Here is a 27255-nt window from a genome sequence, read left to right as displayed (position 1 = left end):
TTTGACAAAAAAAACAACAACAACAACATATCAATGTTGTAATGCGGGATTTAATGCCAATCAACAAACGTATGCACGCATATATATATATAAATATATATATATATATATATATATATATATATATATATATATATATATATATATATATATATATATATAAGTATAAGTATAAGTATATATAGCATCATGCATTAACTATTGAATTCGGGATTTGTCTTCGGATGCCAACTCTCTTATCTGATTCTGTAAATCCAAAATCTCAAAGCCCCTGAGTCAGTTTAAACAACACAAAACAAATCTATCTGCCGACTAGAAAGAAGGCGATACAAATTAATAACATACAAATTCGCCGTGATATGTCGCACAGGGAATAATCAAAATATCTCCCATTACTGCTCAAGAAACTAAATAAAAGTAAATAAAAAAAACAGTTTATCATAGGATGAGGTAAACTTCCTAGCAATTTCGGTAGTACCAGATTCAATGACATAAGCAGAAATTTGCGCGAACTAGATCAAGTATGAACATTGACGGTGTTTCATTGATTCCATATCAAACAACGCGTGACATACACATCTAACAATCAGGTCTATTTATCTACGGTATAAATGAAATAACCACAATTTAGATAAATGACTACTTGGAAGCACTCAATGGTTTGTTTAAGACTGTACATATATGATGTTATGCGACGCAAAGTTGTTCATTTAGCTCGCGACGGTCACCATAAATACCAAAACATTTTAATAATGACAATATAGCTTCTTATGATATCCTTCACAATGAAATACACGAAGGCAGCATCACTTAAGTAACTAAAGAATGCAGATTATAGTTTGGGATTGAAACATAGGGCTAATAAACTAAATCAGGCGTTCCCGAATACATTTTACAAAATATATTAAAACTCATTCCCAGAAATTAAATAAAGTTAAAATACTTTCTCATATATACTTAGAGAACATTGAAATGGTGTAGTAATCATTTTTCTAAAGCATTAAAATAACAAGGCTTTGAAATACAGGCCAAGTTTTTGTACGCAATGTTTACATGTCATACAGATGGAAATATGTTTGTGCACATACGAACACATAATAAAGACTGCGTCATCACTAGTCAAATAAAATATAAATTCCTATAGACTTGCATGGCGCGTGGCGTAAACAAGTTATCGAACAAGCATGGTAAACATAAAGAATAAAACCAGATCATCTTCCAAGAAAAATATGGAAAACGTCATACAAAAGTTCAGCGGCGGTAGTCGAATGTACTAGAGATCCTGTAGAAACGGTCTTACGAGCTAACCAGTAGTCCCTAGCCTCGTCTAGATCCCGAATCTGGTTCAGTCGCAAAATTTGCCCTTCCGTTGCACGTCTGTCCCATGTTTGGCGCCAAATGTAGTGGGGTGGTAAGGGCACAAGAAAAACAAAGTCCATGAATGGGTATTATCTATTTATTGACGGTCACCAATAAAGTACCATGACGGAAATACCTATACAATGACAATAACAATACTTCGTACAAATAGAACCAAACAAGAGTTACTATTAAATATGAATGATATGCAGATACAATTATATAACATAAAAAAATGTGTAATCATCATAGCAACAGGTAGCTTTGTATTATTGTTAACTAATCCAATTAAGACAACTGCATGTAATTATTATTTTTTTAAACGGTTTTGATACAATTAGATCTTGTGTGTCAAATTAATACAATAACTGACGACCTCGTATATAATTTGCATTACGCGCGAGACATGTTTTTCTACATATTTATTCAACCGTTTTCCGTAATATCTAACGTCAAGTTAATGTTGCTTGAAATAATCATTTATGTGATCATAAATACTCCAAATAATATTAAATATCTGTATGAACTAAAAAAAGCCGAAGTTGGCAATCCGCTGAACGTATCTGATAAAGGTGCATACAGCGTCAAAGCATTTGCCAATTATTTCGGGTGTTGTCTGAAGACAGCGGCATGCATGATCACGCATGATATATTTCGAACACATAGCAAGATAATGCAAAAGCAGGATTTCACAGTCTAAAATATAACTGTAATATGAAATGTTCTGAAAATGTTTTTAAAACACTATTATTACGATAATAATGCTATGAAGGTAAAAATAAATATGGACTGTAATCGTAGAAAAATTTCGTCATCAAAGATAATCTTTGATGTACGTCGATTAAATTTTGAATGAAATCTGAGTTTAGCTTAGATTTATAATTTAAGCATACATACAGAACTTCGCATATTATTTTTTATAAAAATGGCAAAGCAATGTTAAGCAACATACACTTGCATTACAGTTCTTCCACAAATTATCGCCCTGTGATTTCCGATGGAGCGTTTTTCCATAATACTATTTGAGGCATGCTTATTTGATTAATTATGATAATTTTTTTCGTCTTTTTATGCGCTTCATAAAATTGTAACAAAAATAGATCGCGAATTTAACCTTAAATCTTTTCCTAACGTCTTCGTCGCCTATTTAACGTTACCGTTTCGTGGGAATTACAATGAAACATAATTCTTACTTGAACAATAAAGTATCACCTGTCTGTCGCGTACCTAGTGCTTGCCATTTGCTGGTACGTTCATCAGGTGTGAAATCTCATATATCTATGAAATCTACCTGATTCATAAATCACTAAAAGGGAAGCGTTTTTGAGTTTGTTTTCTCAGTTGAGCTTGTGTAAAGCTGGCTATGTCTGGAATAACAACCTTAAAGGGATCTTTTCACGCTTTGGTAAATTGACAAAATTGAAAAAAGTTGTTTCAGATTCGTAAGTTTTCGTTTTAGTTATGATATTTGTGAGGAAACAGTAATACTGAATATTAACCATGCTCTAATATAGCCATTGTATGCATCTTTTGAAACCTAAAAATTATAATGCGTTGCAACGCGAAACGATTGAATAATTTGGAGAGTTCTGTTTTTGTCGTTAAATTTTGTGAAACTACGAAGATTGCTTATATAAGGTATAAAATACGTCAACTATGTGTACTCGGCGGAATAGCTCAGTAGGCTAAAGCGTTTTTACTTCAGGACTCTGGCAGTACTCCAGGGGTCACTGGTTCGAAACCTGCTCCGGGCAATGTTCTTTTCCTTTTTTTATTTTTTTTTCTTGATTTTTTACTGGAGCATTTACGATCCAATGTTTACATTTACCAATATAAAGCATTTAATGAATAAGTTAAAAAAATGCCAAAATCTGTGAAAAGGCCCCTTTAAACACTTTATGTTTACCGCGTTAGAAATAAGATGTAGTACATGTGTGGGCAGAATTGATCTTATTATCCTACTCATAAGCAATAGCTCGGGTGATAACAATAAAATAGTATACTGCACAATAGTGTTTTTTATAATTGTTAATTAATACAATATTGAACATCAAGACGTTCTTCCACTGAAGCTCATTTCTATTATAAAATCTCTTTAATCTGATATGTAACGCACTGTAGTTGTCCTTCACAAATCTTGGGTCACAGTCTGATTGACATTAATTAGGGGTTGATGGTTAACACAGCATTAACACCAACGTACGGTTTAACAGTGCTGTCGATAAGACTTCTTCATAGATTGTTTCATCAATTATATACTGCATTCTGCATGTTAATATGATAGTAATACACACATGTTTTGTAAAACGAACTTCTAACAAGACATGTCATTCAAACTGTAAAAGGAGTCCGATAATCCATTATATATTCATTTATTGGTGATTGCAAACTATTTTACTTTAGAATACTAGAATTTAGAACTTAGATCGTCAGCGCTTTGATTACTCCAGCGGCTGTACGAATTATATAAGATATGATAGATTTGCTGACTTTTAGTAAGACTGTTTTGATTGATTAAGAGAATCGTAAATTGGGCACAGCGCAAAAAAGCAGAAGAAGACGCAATATGTTTTAATGGTGTGTCTGAATCCAAAATGAGTCAATCCTTCTGAATATTTAACCGCGTTCTGAACGGATGTATTTTCGTCCGGTCATTCATTTTTTTCAACATACATATAAATATATATGCACGCTAATGTTGCCAAAATAATAAGAAGTATCATTATCGGTTTCATTTGAATGCTTCATTCAGCTGTTCAACATCATGTTGTCACGTTCAGACTTGGATATTATGAACATTTGCATGATCATTCAGCATCAGTTCGTATTATTGTAATATATGCAAATGAGTCTGACTATTTCAGTTCTAAACTTACTGTGGTTCTGTACGCGTGGGCGAAGCTTACAAGTAATCATGCGCATGCATTTATGTTCTTGTAAGAATGTTTTCTTTGTTTTGATATTCACAGAAATTTCATAAAACTGTTGTTCATTTGTGTATTTATATTAAAATAAAAGATGATTTAGTATACAACTTTGATTTTTGATGAATCAAATGTTTTTGTTGCACCCAAATTATTTTTCCAAAGTCAAACAACTTTCGGGATACCTATTTTGGTTGCGCAATTGGAACATAATACCTAAATAATTAGCGGTATTATTGAGCCTTCCCAAAGAAAGGCTGTATAACAGATTTATAATTGTCTCTTGCAAACGTGGAAAAATGTTTTCGGATTAATCCGTTTGTCGTTTTGTTTGCCGTTGATTTCTTCTTCTGGATTCACAAGATTGATGCGAATATATTGACTCGCCCTTACATTTCATCACCATGAACATTTTGAAAACACTAGATTTGCAAGATTTTTCCACTTGAACAGTTCTTTTACAGAGTAGAGTTGGAGGTTATGTTCTGACAAATTTCAAGATGTATGTATTTCTATTATACGGTGCAAGATGCGTTTAGTGGATGACTTCATAATCTATTGTATTTTAAGATTTATGTTTATTTATTAAAAAAACTGATCCTAATATAGTTATATTTATCACTTGTGTATATAAATCATCACTATTTATAAATTGTAACACATAAAATAAAAATATATATAGAGAGCTCTCTCTCTCTCTGTCTCTCTCTCTGTCTCTCTCTCTCTCTCTCTCTCTCTCTCTCTCTCTCTCTCTCTCTCTCTCTCTCTCTCTCTCTCTCTCTCTCTCTCTCTCTCTCTCTTTCTCTCTCTCTCTCTCTCTCTCTCTCTCTCTCTCTCTCTCTCTCTCTCTCTCTTTCTCTCTCTCTCTCTCTCTCTCTCTATATATATATATATATATTTATATATTTTTATATATATTTTTTAATAAATCGTTGATCAATTTAGCTTTATATTACATTTTTGTTGCATTCCTTAATATTCATTAGAATGTTTTATAATACCCTGCCACAAGTATCGACAGAATAATTACTTATACTATAGAGGCTTATTTGAAAACGATTATGATGCACAATTGTATTTTGCACCGTTGAAAACTAACAGTTGAGTGGAGAACTTGTCTGCATTTTCACAATTACAATCAATACAACTTGGGTGTGCCCGTTATGCGTGTATCATGTTTCTTGTTTTGCTATGAGAATTTCTTGGCCAGCGGTCGGTGAACCTGTCTTTCTAAATCGTTTATCATTGGGACTATTCTCTATGTACAAAAATATGCATTCCGATAAGAAAGTCTCTGGATGTCTAGAAATGTTATTCTATGCCTCGACATAAATATCGTTCATAGAATGCTGTTTAAAATGGAATGAATATAAATGAAATACAGATAACGGTTAACTGTAGTATATTTGCACCATGAACAAACAACAGCCGCTGCAGTATATGTTATATCAGATGGAAACAGCATCGTGTATACCCTATGTATAAATATATGTATTAACATACGTGCAATTTGTTTATTTTTAATTTGGTAACGAACAAACATATGTGCAGTCTTTGCGTATAAGCAAAAAACAAACGCGAGATCAACTATAGTAAATTGCGTTACCACATAGTTAGATTTAGTTTAAACATATTTAATTTTACTTCATTCAATCGGAAGCACAATGCTTATTGAAACACTCTCGATTCCGTAAACTAAGTTGAACCAACACTTGCTGTCTTTGGGAAAGATCTAAAGAACTCTCCAACAGAGGAGATCGAACACGTTACTTCCCGGTTGACGGGGTAATACTGTAGCTACTTCAAAAATTTATTTTATGTGCAGATATGCAATTAACTATCCAAATATGAAAACAAGCTGTGTCCTTTATCGTAACAATTTGCTTGTCACCAATGCATTACGCTTAACTAAGCAGATTTCTGATTTTCTTAAAATCTTATATTTTCTGGGTGTCTATGTAAGTTCAAAATTAATACGAGACAATTAATATTTTAACGTACACATTATCATGTAAACCACATCGGCTGCAAAAAAGCACGAACTGATTGTCAGAATGCTCTCCTCCAAATCGAATATCACATATTCACCGAGCGATTTTATGAGTCTCGGTTTTGAAAACCGAGTTTTACGCATGCGCGTTAAGTGCCGTCCGAGATCAGTCCATATACACCGCAAAGGCTTATCTTAGACGACACATTCAGCTTTAATGGAATGTAATTACGTTATTCATGTCCGTATTTGATCTAAAAACACTTCGCTTTATAGATCAACACTTTCAGTGATGAAACTTCTTTAGAAACAATTGAACTATATGCTATTTCAACACTATTTTAAACTGTATTGCTTGTTTCGATCTTATTTTGCACATCATCAAAATAACGGGAGAGCAATCGCACATGGGAAGCGAACAACGACAACGAGCGAGGCCTGGTATTGTAATGCGCATGAGGGGGGGGGTGTAGAGGATTAGGGTAAGAGTTAGGGGTCGGGTTTGGGTAAGGGTTAGCCTTAACCCTTACCCTAACCCGACCTATGACCCTAACCTAACCATAACCCAGGGTTATCTCCCCTATATCAGGCCTCACTCGTTGTCGTTGTCCGCTTACCGTTGAACATAGACCTCGCAAGCGCTTTAATGTGTAGATATGCGTTGTATCCCTTGCGCGACATTATCTCAATTTTCACACCGGAAACAAAACGCAGTCCCTCAAGTTGTTTATATAATACTTTAATAGCTGTGTTTGTTAATATGCTTACAAAGGTTTCGTAAGTTAGACTAAGTACGTCATTTAACAGAACATGTACACTCAAATTAGTGTACGAGTCTCATTGCGACCTTACTTCCGTAATTTATTAGACTAGTTTTCAATAAAAAAGGAACATAACAATTCATATAATGCACTTACATGTATTATAAAATAACGTTGCAAACGCAAATTCTTGTTTACGAAAACTTGGCACTGGCTAGATAAAACAAGAGATTATTCCGAATGATTGACCTTAAACTTAACAATACTAAGTTATCGTTATTTCAAGTGATGTCAAACTTATTATCCTAATTAAATTTAAAATTTAAAAAATACGACGATAGTTTATAGTTGTACGTCATCTTTCTCGTGCACTTGTCTTCGAATATGTATCCGGCGGAAATCTTCGCAAATGAACTCCATTGTTAAAAAATTATACTGAAATTAAAATGTTAAAATTAGGAAATACATTTGTTAAACAGAATATTGTAAAATATTTAAAATAGTAGATTAATCAGCTGAGTGCGCAAATAAAAGTGATTGCTCTTATTAAAAAAGCAAATCTGTGTGTTACATTTTAATTCCCTTGTTCAATGGGCACACAAAAAGATAATCAATACGTTAAGGTATTCAACATGCTTAATAGCGCACTGACTTGTATCTGCATAAGTCATTTCAGATGTTCGCTAAATGTCTTACCAATCATTTAATACCATGTATTATCATGTAAACATTTTAGCTATTTTCTTCGCAGTGAAAACACAATATTTACTCACAAAACCGTTTGCATACGCACGTGCTAATCAACACACAAGCCGATAACATTTTTTGTATTATTAACTTTACTTTCTCATCAATTTAAATTACACTTAGCATCCCATCAATCGAAATTTACTTTATGCTTTTATTTATTGTTCAAATGGTGATACTTTTTGCTCTGATGTTCTCTTTAGGATGCCCTACAATAATTTCAAAATGCAAGACGATGGTCCAGTATTTCGTACACAAAATATTTATTGCTTATTTGTTATAATGAATGTAAATGAGGTGCTCCTCTGTACCGTTGCCCTTGGTATGTTAGCGTATTGATTAGGCGCGGATATATAAAATAATTTATTTAAAATAGGCATCTAGTATTTTTGCAAATTTTTATCATAAGCACTCAAGAGGTTACAGCTGTGACTTAATATCGAGTTTATATTAATTTTAAAATATTTTGAAAAAATCGGGTAAAAGTGGGTGCAAACGTATGAATATACTTACGCGGTCACATTTCAGCAACGAAATATACTTGTATATATTTTGTTATCGAGCAAACATATTTGCAATCAAATAATAGTATTACGGTATCGATTTTATACAGTAAAACCGAGCTTATGATCATAAAACCGGTATGTCCAAATATGTCCAGCACTACGAAAATATAGACGTCGGGATTAAACATTCACGTTCAATGTATGAAAAGGTTTGCTTTGCTCTTAATTACATTATAGTACATTTTACTCAAATACATTATCTTTCAGGGTAACATATTTGTTATTCGAATACAATTCGAATCAACAGCAAGAAAAGTGTAATTGTACGTATAGACATCATCACAGTTTGAATAAGTCTTTCAAAATAGTATGCTTCATTTATCGATCGTTATAACTGTTAAATGTGGATAAGAACAATAAGTAGAGAAACACTATTTTGGACTTAAATTCAAAATAAGTTTGAACTAAATATAATGTGATATATAATGTGTTATTTTCGCTTTACTTAAGGTAAATTTTGAGTCATATTGAACTAAGTGTTTCTGGTTTTAATTTTCTGGTCTACGTATGTTTGTCTTTCTGTTTCTGTCCAGTATTGTTGTGTCCATATTCGCGTTAACTTGGGCAAGACATTCATTACAATCGCTGATAACATTAGTTGTAGGACGTTACTTGAGGACGTAATCACGGAATGATAGAACAGTTTTTCCAAGTTGATTACATCTCTGAAAGTCACCTTTCTTAGCAGCTACTTGCATCACACCGACCAAGCTTTCCAAGTGGACTTTACTGCCATAAGTCATATTCCCCCGTCCATTTACGGCTTTATCAAACATGCCAGCTGCTTTGTCCCATTTCCTCTTTCATATACAATTTCCCCGAGTATGAATTTGGAAAGTTTAGCTTTGATATCATTACCTCCGAGTCTTTCAGATCCTGTGATGCTTTATCTAATATACCCATGGTTATGTACGAGTTTGCAATATTTATCAAAGAATTAATTTGAGAAACATCTGACATTTTAGACATTCTTTTAATTTCAAGTCCTTCTTGAAAATATTTCATCGCCGTCGTGTTGTCGCCTGTTTGGAAATACATGATTCCAATATTATTTAACGTCGATCCGACACTATGATGGTGTTTTCCTAATATTATTTGACTCTTATTTAGGGCCGCACAGTGTTATGTCATTGCTTTTTTTAATCTTCCTATGAATCCACAAACAAACATGCATATAATAATAGATCAGATATGTTTAGCGCTCCATCATCAATACATCTATTACAATATTATATATATTAGATCATAGTGTATTAATATAGCATAACAGTAGTGTCGTACAGACATTTTCTGCCTGTTGATGTGTATTTATTCTAAATATACAGTAAAATGTACATAGTGTTGTCTTATACAGTGTAAGAGCTAATGAGCGAAAGTGAAAATAATCTTATAGCATATGAAGAGTATTTTATTAACATTTCTGCAATTCATAAACGTTAGACATGTACATCACAGAAATCGGGAAAACTGGCCGAAACAATAAAACTAAACTAGACGTATAAATATCAAGCGACTTGCTTGGACTTAAACTGTATCCATTCAACAAAAAATTGCTTAAATAAGTTTTATTAAAACAAATTTATCAGTATAATCTTATTTTAGATATTACGACATACATTAAATTGTACATATAATACAGATGCCTGTACGATAGTGTTAATACAGAGATAGTTAAATCAATGTGCCTCCTTAACTATGTTAGTGTCATCCCAAGACAGTAAATAAATCATATACGGCAGTAACTTATTTTGGCATTGGGTGTGATTCCATGGTATCGTCAACAACACAGCTATTAACATGACAACCATACTCAACATTGTGAATATCATACAATTTAAGTTGCCTGTCTTCAACTTTATTACAATAACCTAACTGCCCCAAGGTTATTCCGAGACTGTTCAACGACTGTATAACTAAACAATGAAATTGCCTCCTGGAGAAACTAGAAATAGCCAAAGATTTCTCGAAGTCAGTGAAACGACAGTGTTCCATAACAATATAATAAACTCTTTCTACGCAGAGCAGTCAATAAAAACGAAAAACATGAAGCTATTATAAAATTATTATATATATGCATCAACAAGCTACTTTCGGCATAAAGCTTGCATGAACTTGATAGTAGTACGTTGTTGTTTGTATAGAAGTATTGATTCATGGTTTTACTTAAATTGCAAATCATTAGTGGCATTGGGAAGTTACCAAATAACCTCTTCATTTAGATCCTGGAGCATAAGGTTATATCCGATCCGTTAATAAGCGGTTGCTATGTGTAAGGTTTTCCAGATATTTTCAAAATACGTAGAGCTGCTGTGTATTTGAAAAGGCCTTCTTTCAGGATATCCCGCTAATATACAGACATACACATTTAAGTAAAAATGATTACTGAAAAAATATGTGTTCTGCTTCTATAAACAACGCAAGTATATTTTTGAATACAGATACTTGCATGTCGATATTAATTTATTTAACCAACTTTTCTTTATATGCCCCAATACGTATAGAGATAAACTTAAGCTGCACCAGCAGGACAGTAACATTATTATCTAATGCGGTCTTTAATATATGACAAGAGACCGGTTGCAAAACTGTGAGACACAAAGCAAACAAGTGGACAAGACGAAAACAACTAGAGGAACCGAATTGGAAAGGCAAATCAGAATATTACCTTGCCGTAATTGTAAAGGCTTCCCAATGCCAGATTTACTACAGCTTTGTTAATCGCTTTTCCGTATCTATCTGCTGCGCGAAGGCATTCAATAAAGAATTCCTCAGCGTTACCTTGAAATAAAGTTGCTCAGTGAGAGTACTGTTTGAAAAACAAATGGTTTGCAGAATAGATTAATTTAATAGCTTGGTCGCTTCCATTATTGTAAATCAGCACTTAATACGCAGGCATTGGAGCAGACCATAACGAATATTCATTCAGCGCGATGTAGTCAGATAAATGTTGATTGCAATAAGCGTGTAATTCTTAAGTCCTGCAATGCTTGAAATAGAAGCCGTCAGAAATGTACCTTTTCAACTAAACGTGTATTGTGTTCTTCAATACAACGATTCATTTTGACTTTTTTTAAATCAAAATTACTTACCGTGAAAATGCATATAATGTTTATTTAACGTGTGTTTTTATGTCAAATTAAAGATTTAAAAGGCAATAAGAATCATATATGCGATTCAAATTCTTGCGATGTATGAAATAACGATTCATTTTCATATGTGTTAAATCAAAATTACTTACCGTGAAAATGCGTATAATGTTTATATAACGTTTGTTATTATATAAACTTATAAATTTAAAAGAAAAACAAATCAAATATGCAATTCAAAGTCTGGTGATGTAAAAAATCTTGTTTCATAGTATTTTCTTTTTGTTGAAAGATGATAACAAAATGCTTTGACAGGTATGCAAGATATACAGGAGCTTGAACAATAAAAACACTGCTATTTAAAAAAAGTCCGAACGATTTACCTTTTTTAACGTCATTGTGTGCATAAACCGCCCATCGCTCTTTATATGGTAATAATGTAAGATAATACTTTTAAGTGTAATACTTTTCATAACCTGTCAGCCACCGTTCGATATCAAAGAAGATAATTGATATGCTACTCGAATTTAACCCTTTGCATGCTGGGAAATTTGTCGTCTGCTAAAATGTCTTCTGCTGAATTTCTAAAATTAGCATTTTCTTCGATTTTTTCAAAGAACACTATCAGAATAGCAAACAGTTTGGATCCTGATGAGACGCCACGTTCTGTGGCGTCTCATCTGGATCCAAACTGTTTGCAAAGGCCTTTAAAATTCGGTTCCCGCACTGAAAGGGTTAACAGAATACGAATACGTATAACAAGCTTAATTTTCATATTTTAATTAATGTTGAGTTATTACCGTTTGTTATTCAAACGAAACGAAATAGAGATTAAGAAACAGAGCGAAATTGGAAAACATGTGAAGTCAGAAATTTGATTTAGCCTCAAAAATACACAGTCGAATTCTCAACATGCGAAAACTTTACCTAACAAACAGATATGGCACACGAACAAAGCAGACAATGTGTTTTGCATGAAAAACTCAAAAATGGTTACCATATATTTATTCACTAAAATACTATTTGTAAAAGAATAGTTCATAGTTCGTGTAAATCAAAAAAAATAAAGGTAACTTGTTTAGCAAAACAATGCCTAATTTTGCCTTCCGTCCCTTATCGCGTACAACAAGACATAAAAATATATATAACACTTATATAACCAAAACACGGCTGCTGCTGCTGCTGCTTATGATGATGATGATGATGATAAGGATGAGGATGTGATGCTAAGTACCCTTAATAACGCTGCGTGTAATGTACATTCGCGAGCTTATTATTGTTAATAAGTGAGTCTTCAATCTGTCGAGAGATTCCCTTGTTGCGTAGCTCCTTACACGACTTGCAGTATCGTTCACCGAGAACGTCACAATGCTGACGTTGCAACGTCCGTCGTTTACCCGACTTACTAGTGGGGACCGTTTTATTGCTTTCTAAATATGACGCCAATATTGACAAGCATGCGGGAGACTTACTGTTCCGTTTTGTTAAAGACTGTGAGTACACTTCGGACGTGTATTGTTTCTGACATTCTCGGCACGTGAAACACTGAGGATATATGTCGGGAATGTGCATTTCATCTCGCACGAAGCGTTCTCGTTGTCCAGTTCCTTTGTAGCGCCGAAATACGTATATTTTCTCGTGCAGGTTTGAAGGATCATACACGTTACTTTTGACGCGTTCTGACGTTTCGATGGGTGGTAAAATCACAGTGTGTTCGTGTACCAGTCTGCTTATACAGCGGTGAAATTTGGGCCTGTACAGAGCTATATCTTCTTGAGCATCAGACGACTTTCGTGAGTTACATTTCCGGAACGGTAGAAAGTTATTACCTATGCTCGGAATTTTCCACAACCCGCGTGTTAATTCAAATTTATCCTCATTATGTTGACTATATTCAAATAAATTTCGATACTTCCTACATTTAGACGATGCTTCTCGGGTACGGGATGGTAGTGTTCGCGCAGTCTTTATATTTCTGTCATTGTCGACTACTTCGACTGGTGTCCAGATGTCAAGTTCGTCCGGAAATCGCGCAGGAAGTGAATGTCCCAGCTGTACAATTTTAGGCAATATTTCTGTCCTGGATCTCAAATGGTTCATTGGAATATTTCGAGAATTTGCCTTCGACATGTTTGGTCCTGGAAAAAGAGGAAATTTTTACAGTGCACATTCAATACAAGTTTTTAAAATGTGACTCACGCAATCATCCGACAACGGGTCAATTTTCAATTAAGATTGATAACATTTTTATATGAATATGTGCCTCGCTTAGGAAAAACGGGACCAACTGCATGTCAAAACAGACTAATAAGGGACGACACAACGAGACCTACTGCATGTCCAAACAGATTTATAAGGGACGACACAACGAGACCTACTGCATGTCCAAACAGACTAATAAGGGACGACACAACAATACCTACTGCATGTCCAAACAGACTAATAAGGGACGACGAAACGAGACCTAACGCATGTCCACACAGACTAATAATGGACGACAATTTCCGCCTAATATGGAATTGTCTCTGAAAAGAGAATTCATTTAACTTAAACGAAAACTACACTAAAGGCGGAACGTGCCGTGCGTGATAAACCTTTGCGGACCGCAGTTGCTAACCTGGGATGACACTTTACGAACATGCAACAACCAGTTTTCCCCGAACGAGGCTCGTATCTAATCGGTTAGAATGGTAAATACCACCAACCTCGAACATAACATGTGCCATAACCCTAACACAACGATGGTAATGTATTAATAGATGTATATGTATATTGGAATCACCATCATACAAATGATCAATACGTGTAATATACTATTTAAACATTAAGCGGATCAGTTAACATTAATAAAAGTCAGTAAATTTGTTACGACAAATATTGCTCGCCAACTTTAATAAATATACTGGACACTCTTACAATTAATTAGCGTGTGTAAACAAGCATGGTTGAGTCTCAAATATCCGAACGCGGTTAATATTCATGGAAGTATTGACTTTTTATTTAATTTCAAACAGACTTTTGATATATGTGATCAATACACTGCTCGCAATAAGTCTGTTTATATGCTAGCTATGTGAATGTTTTAAAAAAGTATATATAATTCTAAACCAGTGTCATCGTGTTGGTATTTATGTTGCTTTATATAAAATGAATTACATAATTACACATTCCTTCTCACAATTGGTGTATGTACTGACGTTCTTAAAATAATAAAAAGTTTTACTACAGCGTATTAAAATAGTTGCATAACGTTACGGTGTGTTCATATAATACGTAAGAGTGATTCTGATATTTTGAACGTATATTGTATAGTTCACATATGATTTGCTTTATTACATACCTTGTTTCGAATGAGATATCTATGGATGACTAATCCAAATTCGAAATGTTAAATCACTGCATGAAGTTTAACGCTATTATAAATAATTTATCGCCAATAGTTGTCGATTCTCTGTGTCATTCCGTCAATACTTCAATATTAATAAATCGTTTCCGAATATTCCAATTGCTATCGCCACGCTGTTGTTTATTCAAGATTATTTAAGATTAGTTTTAACCCCAGTTCCACCGCCAAAGTAAGTCCATTTAATCAACAGCCGACAATGAAGTGTAAATATATTAAACAGTTTTCCTGCCAATGTTTTCTTAAGGATACATATTTTAAAAACGATAAGTTTATAAAGCTTATTAAAAGCGACTGACGTTTATCCTATGTGTACACAATACTCAAAACATCTGCAAGCCTTTATAAAGTGAACTATGCCAACTGCGTAAATGCGTATAACTTTCATAAAGTGTGCCAAAAGTAATTATTATTAAATTACATTTTTCGGTTTGATTGATTTGTGTAGAATGCACACGTGCGCGAAGTCAAAAGTTAAAGGTGTATATCAGAACATAACAAAGCATGGACATGCAATATTAACTACGAATAAAGCGAAAGGTGTCGTCCCTGATTAAACTGTGCAGATCTGCATAGGCTTCTCTGGGGAGACTCGTTTAGCACGTGCATTAAGCCTCGTTTTCTCGAAGCGTGGATCTATCAAACTAGACTGGTTTACGGATTAAAGACGAGTCATTTGCTTTCGTCACAAGTCGACTTAATATGTGTGGAAACTGCTCATCTACATTTCTGCATTCTTGTCAATTGATCCTGTCACATGCAGCAACTTGAAACTCTTAAACGGGGATTCAGTTTGTTAGATAAAATAAAACAAGAAATAAACTGCATTGTCTTTCGTACTCTGATCTGTTACGGTTATGACTTGACGGTGAGTAATTTGTTTGGTTGGATTAAAGGCATGTAGATTGTTCGAATGACAGTATGTTGAATAATTGCTATTGCTGTGTCGGCTCGTATGTTAGTTAATTGGTTGATACGTTTTTGATGATATGATCAGTGTCATGCTAACATGGGACCATGAAACCTTGCCTGAATGCATAGCGGACAAAGTAGCTCCTGAAGACTGTGAGAAGGCGCAGGCTAGTCTAGAGCTACGCTGTTCTTACATGGCATAAGACCTATTTTCGTATGACGCGACTCATTTTTGTCTTGGATGATAACAAGTAGTATAATTATTTGTTTAAAATTGACTGAAGATTTTACTGAAATGTTGAGATGTGTTTTATTATAATCAGTAGGCTAAGTAAATATTTAACATCTTGTGTAACGAGAATAACTCATAATGCATTATCTTTTATTAGTTTGCATCGATATAAATATCCGTAACTTAATTATTTAATTATCGCTTTATAGTCATTAAGCTTTTAACACCAATTATGATACGCTTATTGATCTCCTAATTCGATCTTTATTTGCTATTTGGTGTTAGAAAGTTAGTAACTTGACACTTCTTTTAAGGAATATTAACTTTACCCAATAACAGTTTCATGCCAGGCTATATTGTAATGTGGTCGATTTGATTAATCTTGGTTAATGGCTTTTTATCTGTTAAAATTGATATCTTTTTAATTGATATTCTGACAGGTAGAATTGATAAAAACGCCTTTTAATATATTTGTTCATTGCTTGCAAATCTATAAAAAAAAATCGAGTGCTGTCGGCATTTTCTCGCCAAATATAAAAACGCGAAAAGAAAAATGGTTCGATGAAGAGATTTGTTAGCAATTGAACCGAGATACTGCGGATTTATATTAATTTATCGTTAAACAATATTAATTAAAAAGAGGATTTTATTACCTTAAATCCGTCAGAAATGGTTTTTGCTACACTGTAAATAATTACTTTCCGTGAAGATGACATCAATGAATAAAATAAGTTTTTTTGTTTTCTTTAATGAAAATATCACAGCGAGGAAATTGTGGGTATGTATTATATGATCAGCGATATGCGAAAATATTGAGTCTTATACCTTATGGTACCAGCATAGTCTCTGACCTGCAATTATGTTCAGGAGCTAACTGAGACCACAAAACATAGGACGATTTTATAGCGGACAACTTTGTCCCCGACCAGTCTGTGTAGATGTGCAGGCTTGTATTGGGCTACGCGGGACGCATATGACATAACATCCATTTTCGCATGACGCGATTGATATAACATGCATTAGCGACACGGTACCAAACTGATGCCAGCAAATACTAACAAGCTACACGTAGTATATTTAAAAGCTTAAATGTATTATATGTGTTGTATTATTGTGTATTTGGCACCCTTTATAATACTTACCATCAATTGTTTCTAAATGGCTTACAAGAAATAGCTTTAAAGAGACTTGTTAACGGATTTGGGAATTGTTGAAAATGAATGTATTAACCAAGATTTGCATTTGTTTTAAATAATTATAAAAACGAAAAAAGTCAAATTAGAAATGCGCCTGCCTAGGGGATCGAACTCGGGACCTAAAGAAGCAAAAGCCTCCGCGCTCCCACTACATAACGCAGTCATTTCAACTTGCAAGGTATCTGGAACGCTATTTCGGTAACATATTTTTGTCTTTAATATATATGAGCATCGAACTTATATATGACAGCGTTAAAGCATTAATTGTAAACAATATTGGCTGGCGGTGTTGTTTTGCTTTTTGAAATATAACGCATGGATTATTTTTTTCATCTATGACAATTTTTGTTAATTGTCATTTTATCAATATATGAACAAGTCTTTTACATCAATAATATAAATACAAATAGTTTATAACATTTGAGACTGTTTTAAATTTAAAACGTAAATATTTATTTAATAACAATTGATAAGTTGATTCATGGGCTTCGTACATCTAACGCGAATCTCTATATAGGTGAACCGAAAAATACGATTGAGTGCTATATTAAACTATGGGAGAAACATGTATCGGTGTATTAATAAAAGAAGAAAGTGTTTTAATAATATTATAATGTCTGTAACTTTTAATTAATAACTATCGATGTATGGCTAGCTTCTATTCAATGAGCGCGAATGTGGTAATGTTGGAAGCAGTAGTCGATCCACTAATGTCCCGATATACAAAGTATCAGCAACTATTCCGTACATTTCCCTGTGTAATGTAGTCGCTTTAATTTCATATCGCGCTGTGATACGTCAACCAGTTCTCTGGTTCCTCGCTACCAATCAGAACTCTCCTTACTTTACCGGCCGAAATAAATTAACCCGTCTCTAATATAATAAGTTCCTTCGAACGCTCAGCCCTAATATGTTTGGCCACTTTATAACAATCAAAATAGTGGACTGTAACCAGAACAGTAAGGACAAGATTTTGCATATCTACATAAATAACAATATAGAATAGTTGAGCAACACTAGCAATTTAAGAAATCGACAGAGTCATTAATATTTACCTCCAGACTGATTCAAATACATTTTTGTTGAAAACAAATCATCGAAGTCATTCATATCGAGCAAATTAAAGGCATTTTCCTATTGAATCACCAAACAAGAAGTGAAAAACATAAAACTGATTTAATATTAAAATACACACTTTTATGTATCGTGAAATGTAATAAAATACTTTTTATTTAGTAGCCTTTACACTTAGAACAAGCATATTTAATGTGAATATATGATCGCAAGTCAAATAATCTGAACTAAAGCCCGTGTTCGATTTTCATTAACAATGTATTATTATCTTCTAGATATAAAGTGTGCTTGTGAATTACAGCGGTTAAAAATCTTGCTGAATCAACTTAAAAGTGCATTTCGCCTGAGACTGTTTAGCTCAAGATTATAAACTATATTTTTTTTAATGGGTCGTTCTCTGTGAACGGGGGGTTAAATACATGTGCGTAAAGTGTCGTCCCAGATAAGCATGTGCCGCACAGGCTAATCAGGGACGACACTCTCTGCATTTTTGATATTTTTCGTTTAAAGAAAGTCTCGTCTTAGCAAATATCAAGTTTAGGCGGAAAGTGTCGTCCCTGATTAGCCTGTGTACATGTTAATCTGGGGCGAAACTTTACGCACATGCATTACACCCCTTTTTCACAGAGTACGACCCAAATGAATTGTTATCACACCCGTCAGCAAATCTACGTGTAGAAGTACTCCGGTGCAATTATATATTAGGGACATGTTATTTATTTAGGGTTATTTCGTTTTTATTTTATTATTTAAGTTAATAATACCAACTTGATATTGTATGTCTCAAATGTATGGTTCAACGTGCATTTCTAACTAATTGTAATAATCTTAATAATGTGAAAGAACTGTTCAGATTTAAATAAAAAGTTATCTTATTATTGTTTTGCTGATTAAACGTGGATACACTGTCAAATGCCTTACAGTCCATTAACAAAATATCGCTTGGTGAGGGTAAACATTAAAGACAGTTAATTTAGTAAACGTATGTTCATTTAAAGAAATATATTTAAGTCTGCAAAATTACTAAACAGTAGTTATAAATTAAAAAATAGATAAGATCTAATATGTGTATAATACATTGCTTTCTGCATCATTTTTTATATGCAGTTGCCATTAACTGCAATTACATATGTTAGCTAGTGCGGGCCGAGTTGATATCTTCCGAAGCGGATCAAATTATTCTGGTTAACCTTAAATATGTGCGCTTTTTTGTTAACAATCAGCTATCCTCAATCAAGTTTTTTTGTTTGGTTATCATATTAATTATGTTTTTAATATTGTTTATGTGTATACTTAAACGTGGGTTAACCTAACGGAAGTTAAAGTTTTGAGCAACCGAACCACCACAGCCTTTCTTGTTAGTCACATTGGATATAAGTGACTCTGTTGATTTAAGGGAAACTCTTAAATGAACATTTTTAGGTATTTGCTTATAGTATCTATACTTTGTCGAACTTTCAACAGTATCAACAAAATTCGATTTGTTAAATGCTACTTACTAGTTATTTGTAATTACTCGGCGAATAGTTGAATTCCTGCCAATCAATTAGCTCGATTAAAGTAATATTAATGAAATTAAATTGGTTTGAAATAATCTTTTAGCTGACAGAATCACAGTTTGTATAAGATATACAAATACAATAGCTTAAAATATGGGATGAATTAACTGATATTGTCAAACCAAACATATTAACTACACACCCAAATCATATTAATAAACATAGATTGTAGATAATTGGATAAACATAGACTTACTTGCAAACCAAGTAAGCTATTTTTATGTTGTCATTATTTTGCTATAAGTTACTCAGTTTTCTATGCAGAACAGTCCCTGCCCAGTTTTGTTTCCCGTATCTTTGCCAATATTTCTTTGGCCTTCGTCTGATTTCGATCGCCGCGATAAACATCGTACAACCGCGAAAGTTCAAGTAACTTATTTTCCAATGCTTGGTTTGCTCCATCACTATCATCCAAATATTCGTATGCCCTTTTACGATACCCATAACATTCCTGAAGCTGTGGAAGCCTTGGGCGTTTTGTGATCATGTCATTTCGAAAGGTTTCAACAGAATTCCCGAGCTCAATGCACTTTCTATACTGGCCTTTCTCTAAGGCTACTTCCATCAAATGAACAAGACTTTGAACGTGAGTATATTGACCAGTGGCTGTTTCAGCACGAACTTCCAACGCTTTTGTAAACATCTCTTCCGCTTTGTCTAAATTGCTTACTTTTATATACATTCTCCCAAGTGTATTATTGACATACGAGATTGTGCCAGCGTCTTTTACATTCTCGTTGTAGAGTATATTATGAGCTTCATTCAGCAATTGCTCTGCTTTGTTCGTTTTATTCAAATTTAGGTATTGTATAGCCACATTAGTAAGAGATGCAATTAAAGACTGATGTGTTGTTTTTGTTTGCTTTTTAATACGTAGACCTTCTTGAAAATATTTAAAAGCCATTTCAGCATCTCCTTTTTGGTGATACATTAAACCTAGGTTATTAAGGACTACACCAACGCCAGGATGAAATGGTCCGTGTGCTTTTTTAGTCGTTTCGAGAGATTTAAGAAGAATCTTTTCAGATTGCTCAAATCGGCCTGAAATAAACAAACTCTTAGAGATACACATATGTATTTGTTAGTTTAGAGAATATATTCAGATATACATAATATTATGTCGTAATACATGCTGCTAAGTTCTTTATTGTAATTACAAAATACTCGTAAATAGACGATATTGTGGAAACAAGTACTGTGAAGGCAACAATTTACATCTTATGTTAATATGTATTTGCAAAAATAATGGTTTGCCAAAAGGATAATGTATATACAGTCAACATGACTAACCCCGTCGCACACATTCAAAATGACTAACAACGCATCACACATTCAACAAGACCGAACAAACCATGCTTGATAATCGCGATTTATCAATTCGTACATACAATGTACTAAACACGACTTGTCAAGACATACACAGGTAATGTGCATTTCGTAGTCACACAAAAACGACTTACCAAGCAACAGAGTGCCAGCACGGTTTATCGAGCCATGAGCACATAATATGACTGACCAAGTCATACACACTCCTGCAATAGTTACGTTACATGACTTGCTAAGCCATGAACGGTCGATACGATTTAGAATACCATACACTCTCAACAACACTTATCAACTTATACACACTCAATTCGACTTACAGAGTCATACACACTCAAAATGCCTTACCATGCTATGAACTCTTGATATGACTTACAAAGCCATAATGACTCAAAACGACTTTCCCAGCCATACACACTCAACATGACAAACCAAGTCATACACTTTCAACACGACCACGCTTTTCAGTTACAACACATCTTACCAAGTAATACACATCAATCACGACTTACCAAACCGTGCACATCCAACACGACTAACCAAACCATACAATAACAACAAGACTTACCAAGCCATACACTCTTAAAAAAACTGTGACAGTCACTTAACATGACTTAAAAAGCCTTACACACTCACAACGATTTACCAAGCCCTACATGTGCAACACAGTAATAAACACGAAACATACATTACCCAGTAATACACCCGCAGCACGACGTAAAAAGTCTTACACATGCAACACGATTTACCAAACCCTACATTGCCAACACGGTCATAAACACGAAACGCGAATTACACAGGCATAAACTCACAACACGACTCATCAAGCCATATATAGGTAATATGACTTGCTAAGCCATAAACACCCAATACGATTTTTATCAAGCCATACAAATTTAACATGGCAAACCAAGTCATAACTTTCAAAACAACTTACCAATTCCTACACTTCCAAGTCAAATTACCAAGCAATACGCACTCAACAAGACTTACAAAACAATACACACTCAATGCGACTTACCAAGCCATACTAAAGTTATGCCCATGCTGTTTAAAGACTGCAAAACAAGAGCTTGGAAGTCCTTTCCAGAAGAACTTGATATACAGTATGACTTTTTCAAGTAACTGAAAAAAATACAAATATTTCGTTGCATTGAATTGTCAAATTAACGTTTACATGCGCATTTATGTTTTGTGAATATATCTGAACAAAATATTGGGTTCATCTTTAAACCTCAGTGCATCGCATTTGATACCCGTATTTATTTATATTTGTGATTTTTGCATTTTATCCTATCGATTAGACGTCAGTCACTTTATCAACTTATATTGTGGTGACCAAAGTGCTGTAATAATTCAAAATGCATTAAGTTATTCCTTGTGCCTGACATCCAATATACTATGTTCATCACAAATTAAACGTATTTTTAACTTACTTTGATCTATATACACGTGTCATATATACAATCATTTTCATGTAATTCTTATATTTACATCCGTGTTTAACCTTATAAAAAATCCTGACAATTAAAGAATCAGGATGTCTACCAATTAAAACGTACGAATGTTCGTCGGCCTGTTGTTAATTAACGACACAACGACATACATATTAATTCCAACGCCGATTGTCTTGTTTACAAACATGTTTAATTTGATATAACTATGCTTCGCTCGCCATTTTGTTTTTAGCAATTAATAACCTGACACTAGTTGTTGTTTTTAATCGTACTGTTAACATGATTGCTTATTAGCTGATGAAACCGAAGTTTTACTTGGGTATTGTTTTTAAACAGTTTTAACAATTTAGTGAACAATCAATATGTATAATACATATAAAAAATTATCTAGACCTCTAACGATACATTTTATTGTTGGGAAATTTGGAAAATATAAATACCTTAAGGCTGTGACATAATAATCCTGCATCATCAAGTTATACCCAATACCCTGGTACACGGTGGCAAGTGCTTTTGATTTTCCAGTTCCCTCCAATACTTTTAAGGCGTCTTTATAGATCCGTAATCCCTCCCGAAGATCGCCCTGTTAAGATGTGAATGATGAAGTGTTGTAGTACAAAATAGTTATGAAATAATATTACAATTTTGAGCCGTTTGTTCCACTTTTAAACGAAGTTTTCATCATATTTACAAGGTGTCAGTACTTTACAGCTGTTCATAGGACAAACGAAAGTAACATTCTAAATTATTAATTGCATACATGACATGTCAAATATCGTTGTTTGGAAATATCACCTTAACATTTGTGAAGATACTTCCAACAGCCACGTTCACAAGAGCAACGTCGGTTTCTTTGCCGTATCGAGAGGCAGCGCGCTTGCATTCACCGTAAAAGTCTTCACAGTTACCTTCATATGCAAATATAAGAAGATGTACGATATACTATTATAATTAAAAATAAAAAGGAAATAATTGTAAATATCGCGAACGTTTTGATAATTTTGCTGATCGTTCTCAATTTATTTGATTTTAGAATAAACTGAGAGTGATCAGACATTAATGAGAAAAACATGCATATACTAAACATTCAACAGCGATTCTGTAAAAAAAAGTTCCCAAACGAGAAATAAGGACAGTTTTAAATAATAAATTAATTAATTTCCTTAAACGGTTTAAACGTAAGGCAATGACTTCTTGAAAATAAATAAAATTACCAGCCATATATTTCTCAATAAATGATGTGCACTCAGTGGCCATCTGAATGAAGAAGGCATACGTGTCCTGAGTTGTATGATGTATTTCAGCCAACAACTTCTGAAGATTAGGTTGCTCCACAGCGAACTCTGAAAGAGCGCTGGCATATTCATGGGAATGGAAACGTCGTGATATGTCCGTCAGAACTATAGAAAACGTTTGACAGTATCTCCTTCTTATCTCTGCAATTAATACGTTTTTCCTCACAAATGAAGCATCGATATTTATAAATCTACATGAATAAAATACAATAATTAAAAGATATTGTCTTTCATTCGGAAAGCAAAGCAAAGCCATAACATTTGCTGATTGTACCTGGAAGATTTCGAATTACATAGAATGTAGTCAAACATTCTCTAAGAATCCCTTGTATGTTAAACCTTTGCTGTGCAGGGTCGTAATTCAAAAAGTGACGGTTTATCTTTGGTACAAGAACCTGGTGTTTGACAGTCGCCTGTGTCGGAGCATCTGCAATTGATAAAGTCTTTAATACGTTCATGTAATAATGATTCTGAAGAGACATCATCAGCACAGAAATTAGTTTTGTTAGTATTACTCTTTGCTACAGCTACAAAAAAAATTGGCCATCGGCCTATACAAATCGGGCAGTAAATACACAAAATATTAAAACTATTTACACAACTTGTGCAATCGATTGGAAACGGAAACAGCAATGTTAAGCGAAAACTACACATCATAAAATAAGAATCAACATAAAACAAAAGCCACAAATAAAATCAACATAGAACAAAGATCCCCTAATATGAGAAGTAAGAACCTAGGTCAACCCACACAATATGTATGGGGTGTTTTAAAAACCGCGTTTAAATAATAAGGAGGGGCAATACATATGTATATACAGATAAACATGTATTTCTCAATCAAAATTAATGAATAGTTAATAATATGTGTCATTTTATGTTAGACTATGGAATCATAACTGATGTCGGCATCTTTTCTAGCTCAAATTCAATTAAATCAATTATCTCATATGTTTAAAAAATAACTTTCGAACAATACATAGTATCACTAAACTAATTGAGCATGGATTTATTTCGAATTACTATTTACCCAGCATCGACCGCGCCTCCTCGGCATTAAATGAACCCGGGATGAAGTTAAGGATTGTGTATTTCTCTTTCAAGACGAAGGCCAGACGCTCGATAAAAGTGTGGTACACGTTACCTTTAATAATCATCGTCATTCAACTTGCAGTATTGTCAATGTTTTATATCTGATACTTATCGAAGTTAAAGTGTTTGAAACGATTTAGATTATTCATCAACATCTAAAAAAAGTTTGCAAATGTTAAGTTAACATTTACATTAATTTTAACTACAAACAATTATACCGCAACCTTATATACCATGATATAGTGTTTTATCAATTTTAAGCAATACACTCTATGATGCAATTACGCAAATTACTTCATACCCACTCCGTCCGTTTTGGGGTACGACTCTGGACTAAGAACCTTCAATCTGGCCGTTGCTAGGAACTCTACCATGTCTTTTGGTGTCAGCATACCACTGCTATCGCGCAGCTCCGATGCAATCATTAGGATTAATAGGGGCAAACCTTCACTTAACTCTACAAGTGGGTCGATGTATTCTGCAAAGTCTACACCTTTCGCTTCGGACATAATCAATTCGGCAGATTCAGAAAGATTCAAAGGCCGGACTTCACAAATGTGGTATATTCGCCACATACTGGCCAGTTGAAATTTAGTCGTCGATGTGAGAATGACATGAACATTGTCTAGGCTAAGAAGGTTTATAAACAGATTTTGAATGAGGTCCCGTGTTTGTGATTCAAGGTCAAGAAAATGCTCCGCATTGTCAAAAAAGAAAACGTATTTCGTTTTGTTAGTAGTTAGCTCTTCAAACATTTTATTTTCCCAAAAAATTGGTTCGCCTGAATGTGAGCCAGTAGGTATACCAAGACGTGCACACATGTTGGTAAACATTGTTGTTATATCGCTCGTAGCTTCCAAATCAATATAAATGACTTTGTCGAGACTCTCTGAAACACTAGCCAGAAACTCCTTTGCTAATCGTGATGTACCAACTGATCGCATGCCAAATATTCCGAACATTTTTTTTGTGCTCCATGACGATTGAAGATCACGTAACTCATCTTGGCGTCCAACAAAACGAGCTTCACAAGAGCAGTCTATGTCCTGACTCATTGTTCAAGATGTAGCCAGAGGTCAGCCGCGGAATAATGTTACGCCATCCTTGTTTCTAATCTCCATGTTCCGACGCAAGCTCTAAAGCTCTAAAACATGCACAAATATGCACATTTTTTGCAAGTTAATTTGATTGACTTACAATAGTAATTAATTGTTAATATGTGTCAGGAACAAAGAAATAAATTTTCGTTTATTTGTATGGGACTTTCTTTTTTTGTACCAAGATATGTCGAATACAATAGAGAGCCGTCGATTAATACTTATACCCTTTATTTTATTATATCGTTTAAGCTTAAATATTTCTTTGTCAGTCAGTTATATAAGTCCGGAAATATTGTCCACATAACATGACATGAATATCAAATCACATCCCCTTTTCAATACTAGAAATAACTCGCCTTAATTAAGCATTAGCCCGTAAAGTAACGCCTCCTTTTTATCATTTCCCTAAAAAAAGGCATCTCAACTTCTGTTACATGTGAGATTACTGTGTATATGTAAGTAAGATGTGTGTATTGCAATACATACTGAACGTACCTAACTCAACAAAACACATATTTATTCAATGATGGTTGACTTGGTATTTGTTGTACTGTTCGATGTTTACATCGTGTGTTATCGTTCTTAAATTTGTGTAAAGTGATATAGACATACACGTGCATTAATATTGTAATACACGTAATTCACTAGTTCATTGTAACTTTCAAACGTCGTTGTAGGCCTTTAACGTTTAACAAGGAAATATATTGCGACCAGAAGATAACGAGCACGTTCTTTAGAAGAAGGTTATGTTTGTCTCGCGGTTTTTGTACGAGTTCGTATATCCGCCTGTACATGTATCACAACAAAATGAAGAGTTAAAAGATTCAAATCCAGCTAATCGATTTAATAAGTGTGAATGATTGAAATATTACTGTAGTTACTTTGAAAAACAATATGTTTAGGTAATTTTACAAAGAACATAGATAACTCTCTCCAACATACATTAATTCATTTCACTACTGTACACATTACAAACACGGTCATACGCACCTCAAGTTTTCCCTCCTGTTATATAACGTACATTATATTATTGTCCAAATGAATAATGTCAGCAGATAAAACATATTTAAGAGCTGCAACTTCACTTCTTAGTGTAACAATCATACTGCGTAATTGAAATGTAACTTCTCAAGTAACAACGGATAAGATAACTTGCACACATTAACATTGCATGCCACG

At 33.9% G+C, this 27255-nt stretch overlaps 1 protein-coding gene across 10 annotated transcripts in view; it reads right to left on the bottom strand.

Annotated features, from left to right (window-relative positions):
• The window catches only part of LOC127850378 (uncharacterized), a 102343-nt gene extending 75088 nt beyond the window's left edge, over nucleotides 1-27255 (bottom strand). For 2 of the 10 annotated variants that reach the window (XM_052383368.1, XM_052383373.1), the window contains exons 1-4: nucleotides 27067-27255; nucleotides 25278-26120; nucleotides 24915-25028; nucleotides 24159-24311 (exon numbers count right to left, since the gene is read on the bottom strand). In XM_052383368.1, the coding sequence (XP_052239328.1) occupies nucleotides 24159-24311; nucleotides 24915-25028; nucleotides 25278-26031 (1021 nt within the window). In that variant the 5' untranslated portion in view covers nucleotides 26032-26120; nucleotides 27067-27255. Of the gene's footprint in view, nucleotides 1-18333; nucleotides 20851-22153; nucleotides 22258-23029; nucleotides 23173-23384; nucleotides 23498-23803; nucleotides 24026-24158; nucleotides 24312-24914; nucleotides 25029-25277; nucleotides 26121-27066 lie in introns of those variants that run through there. The other 8 variants (XM_052383365.1, XM_052383362.1, XM_052383363.1 and 5 more) reach the window with 8 other exon arrangements.

The sequence above is a fragment of the Dreissena polymorpha genome, chromosome 11 (genome assembly GCF_020536995.1).
Source record: "Dreissena polymorpha isolate Duluth1 chromosome 11, UMN_Dpol_1.0, whole genome shotgun sequence".
Lineage (NCBI taxonomy): Eukaryota > Metazoa > Mollusca > Bivalvia > Myida > Dreissenidae > Dreissena > Dreissena polymorpha.
Note: the sequence above shows the minus strand (reverse complement) of the source record. Positions and strands in the feature narration are given on the sequence as shown.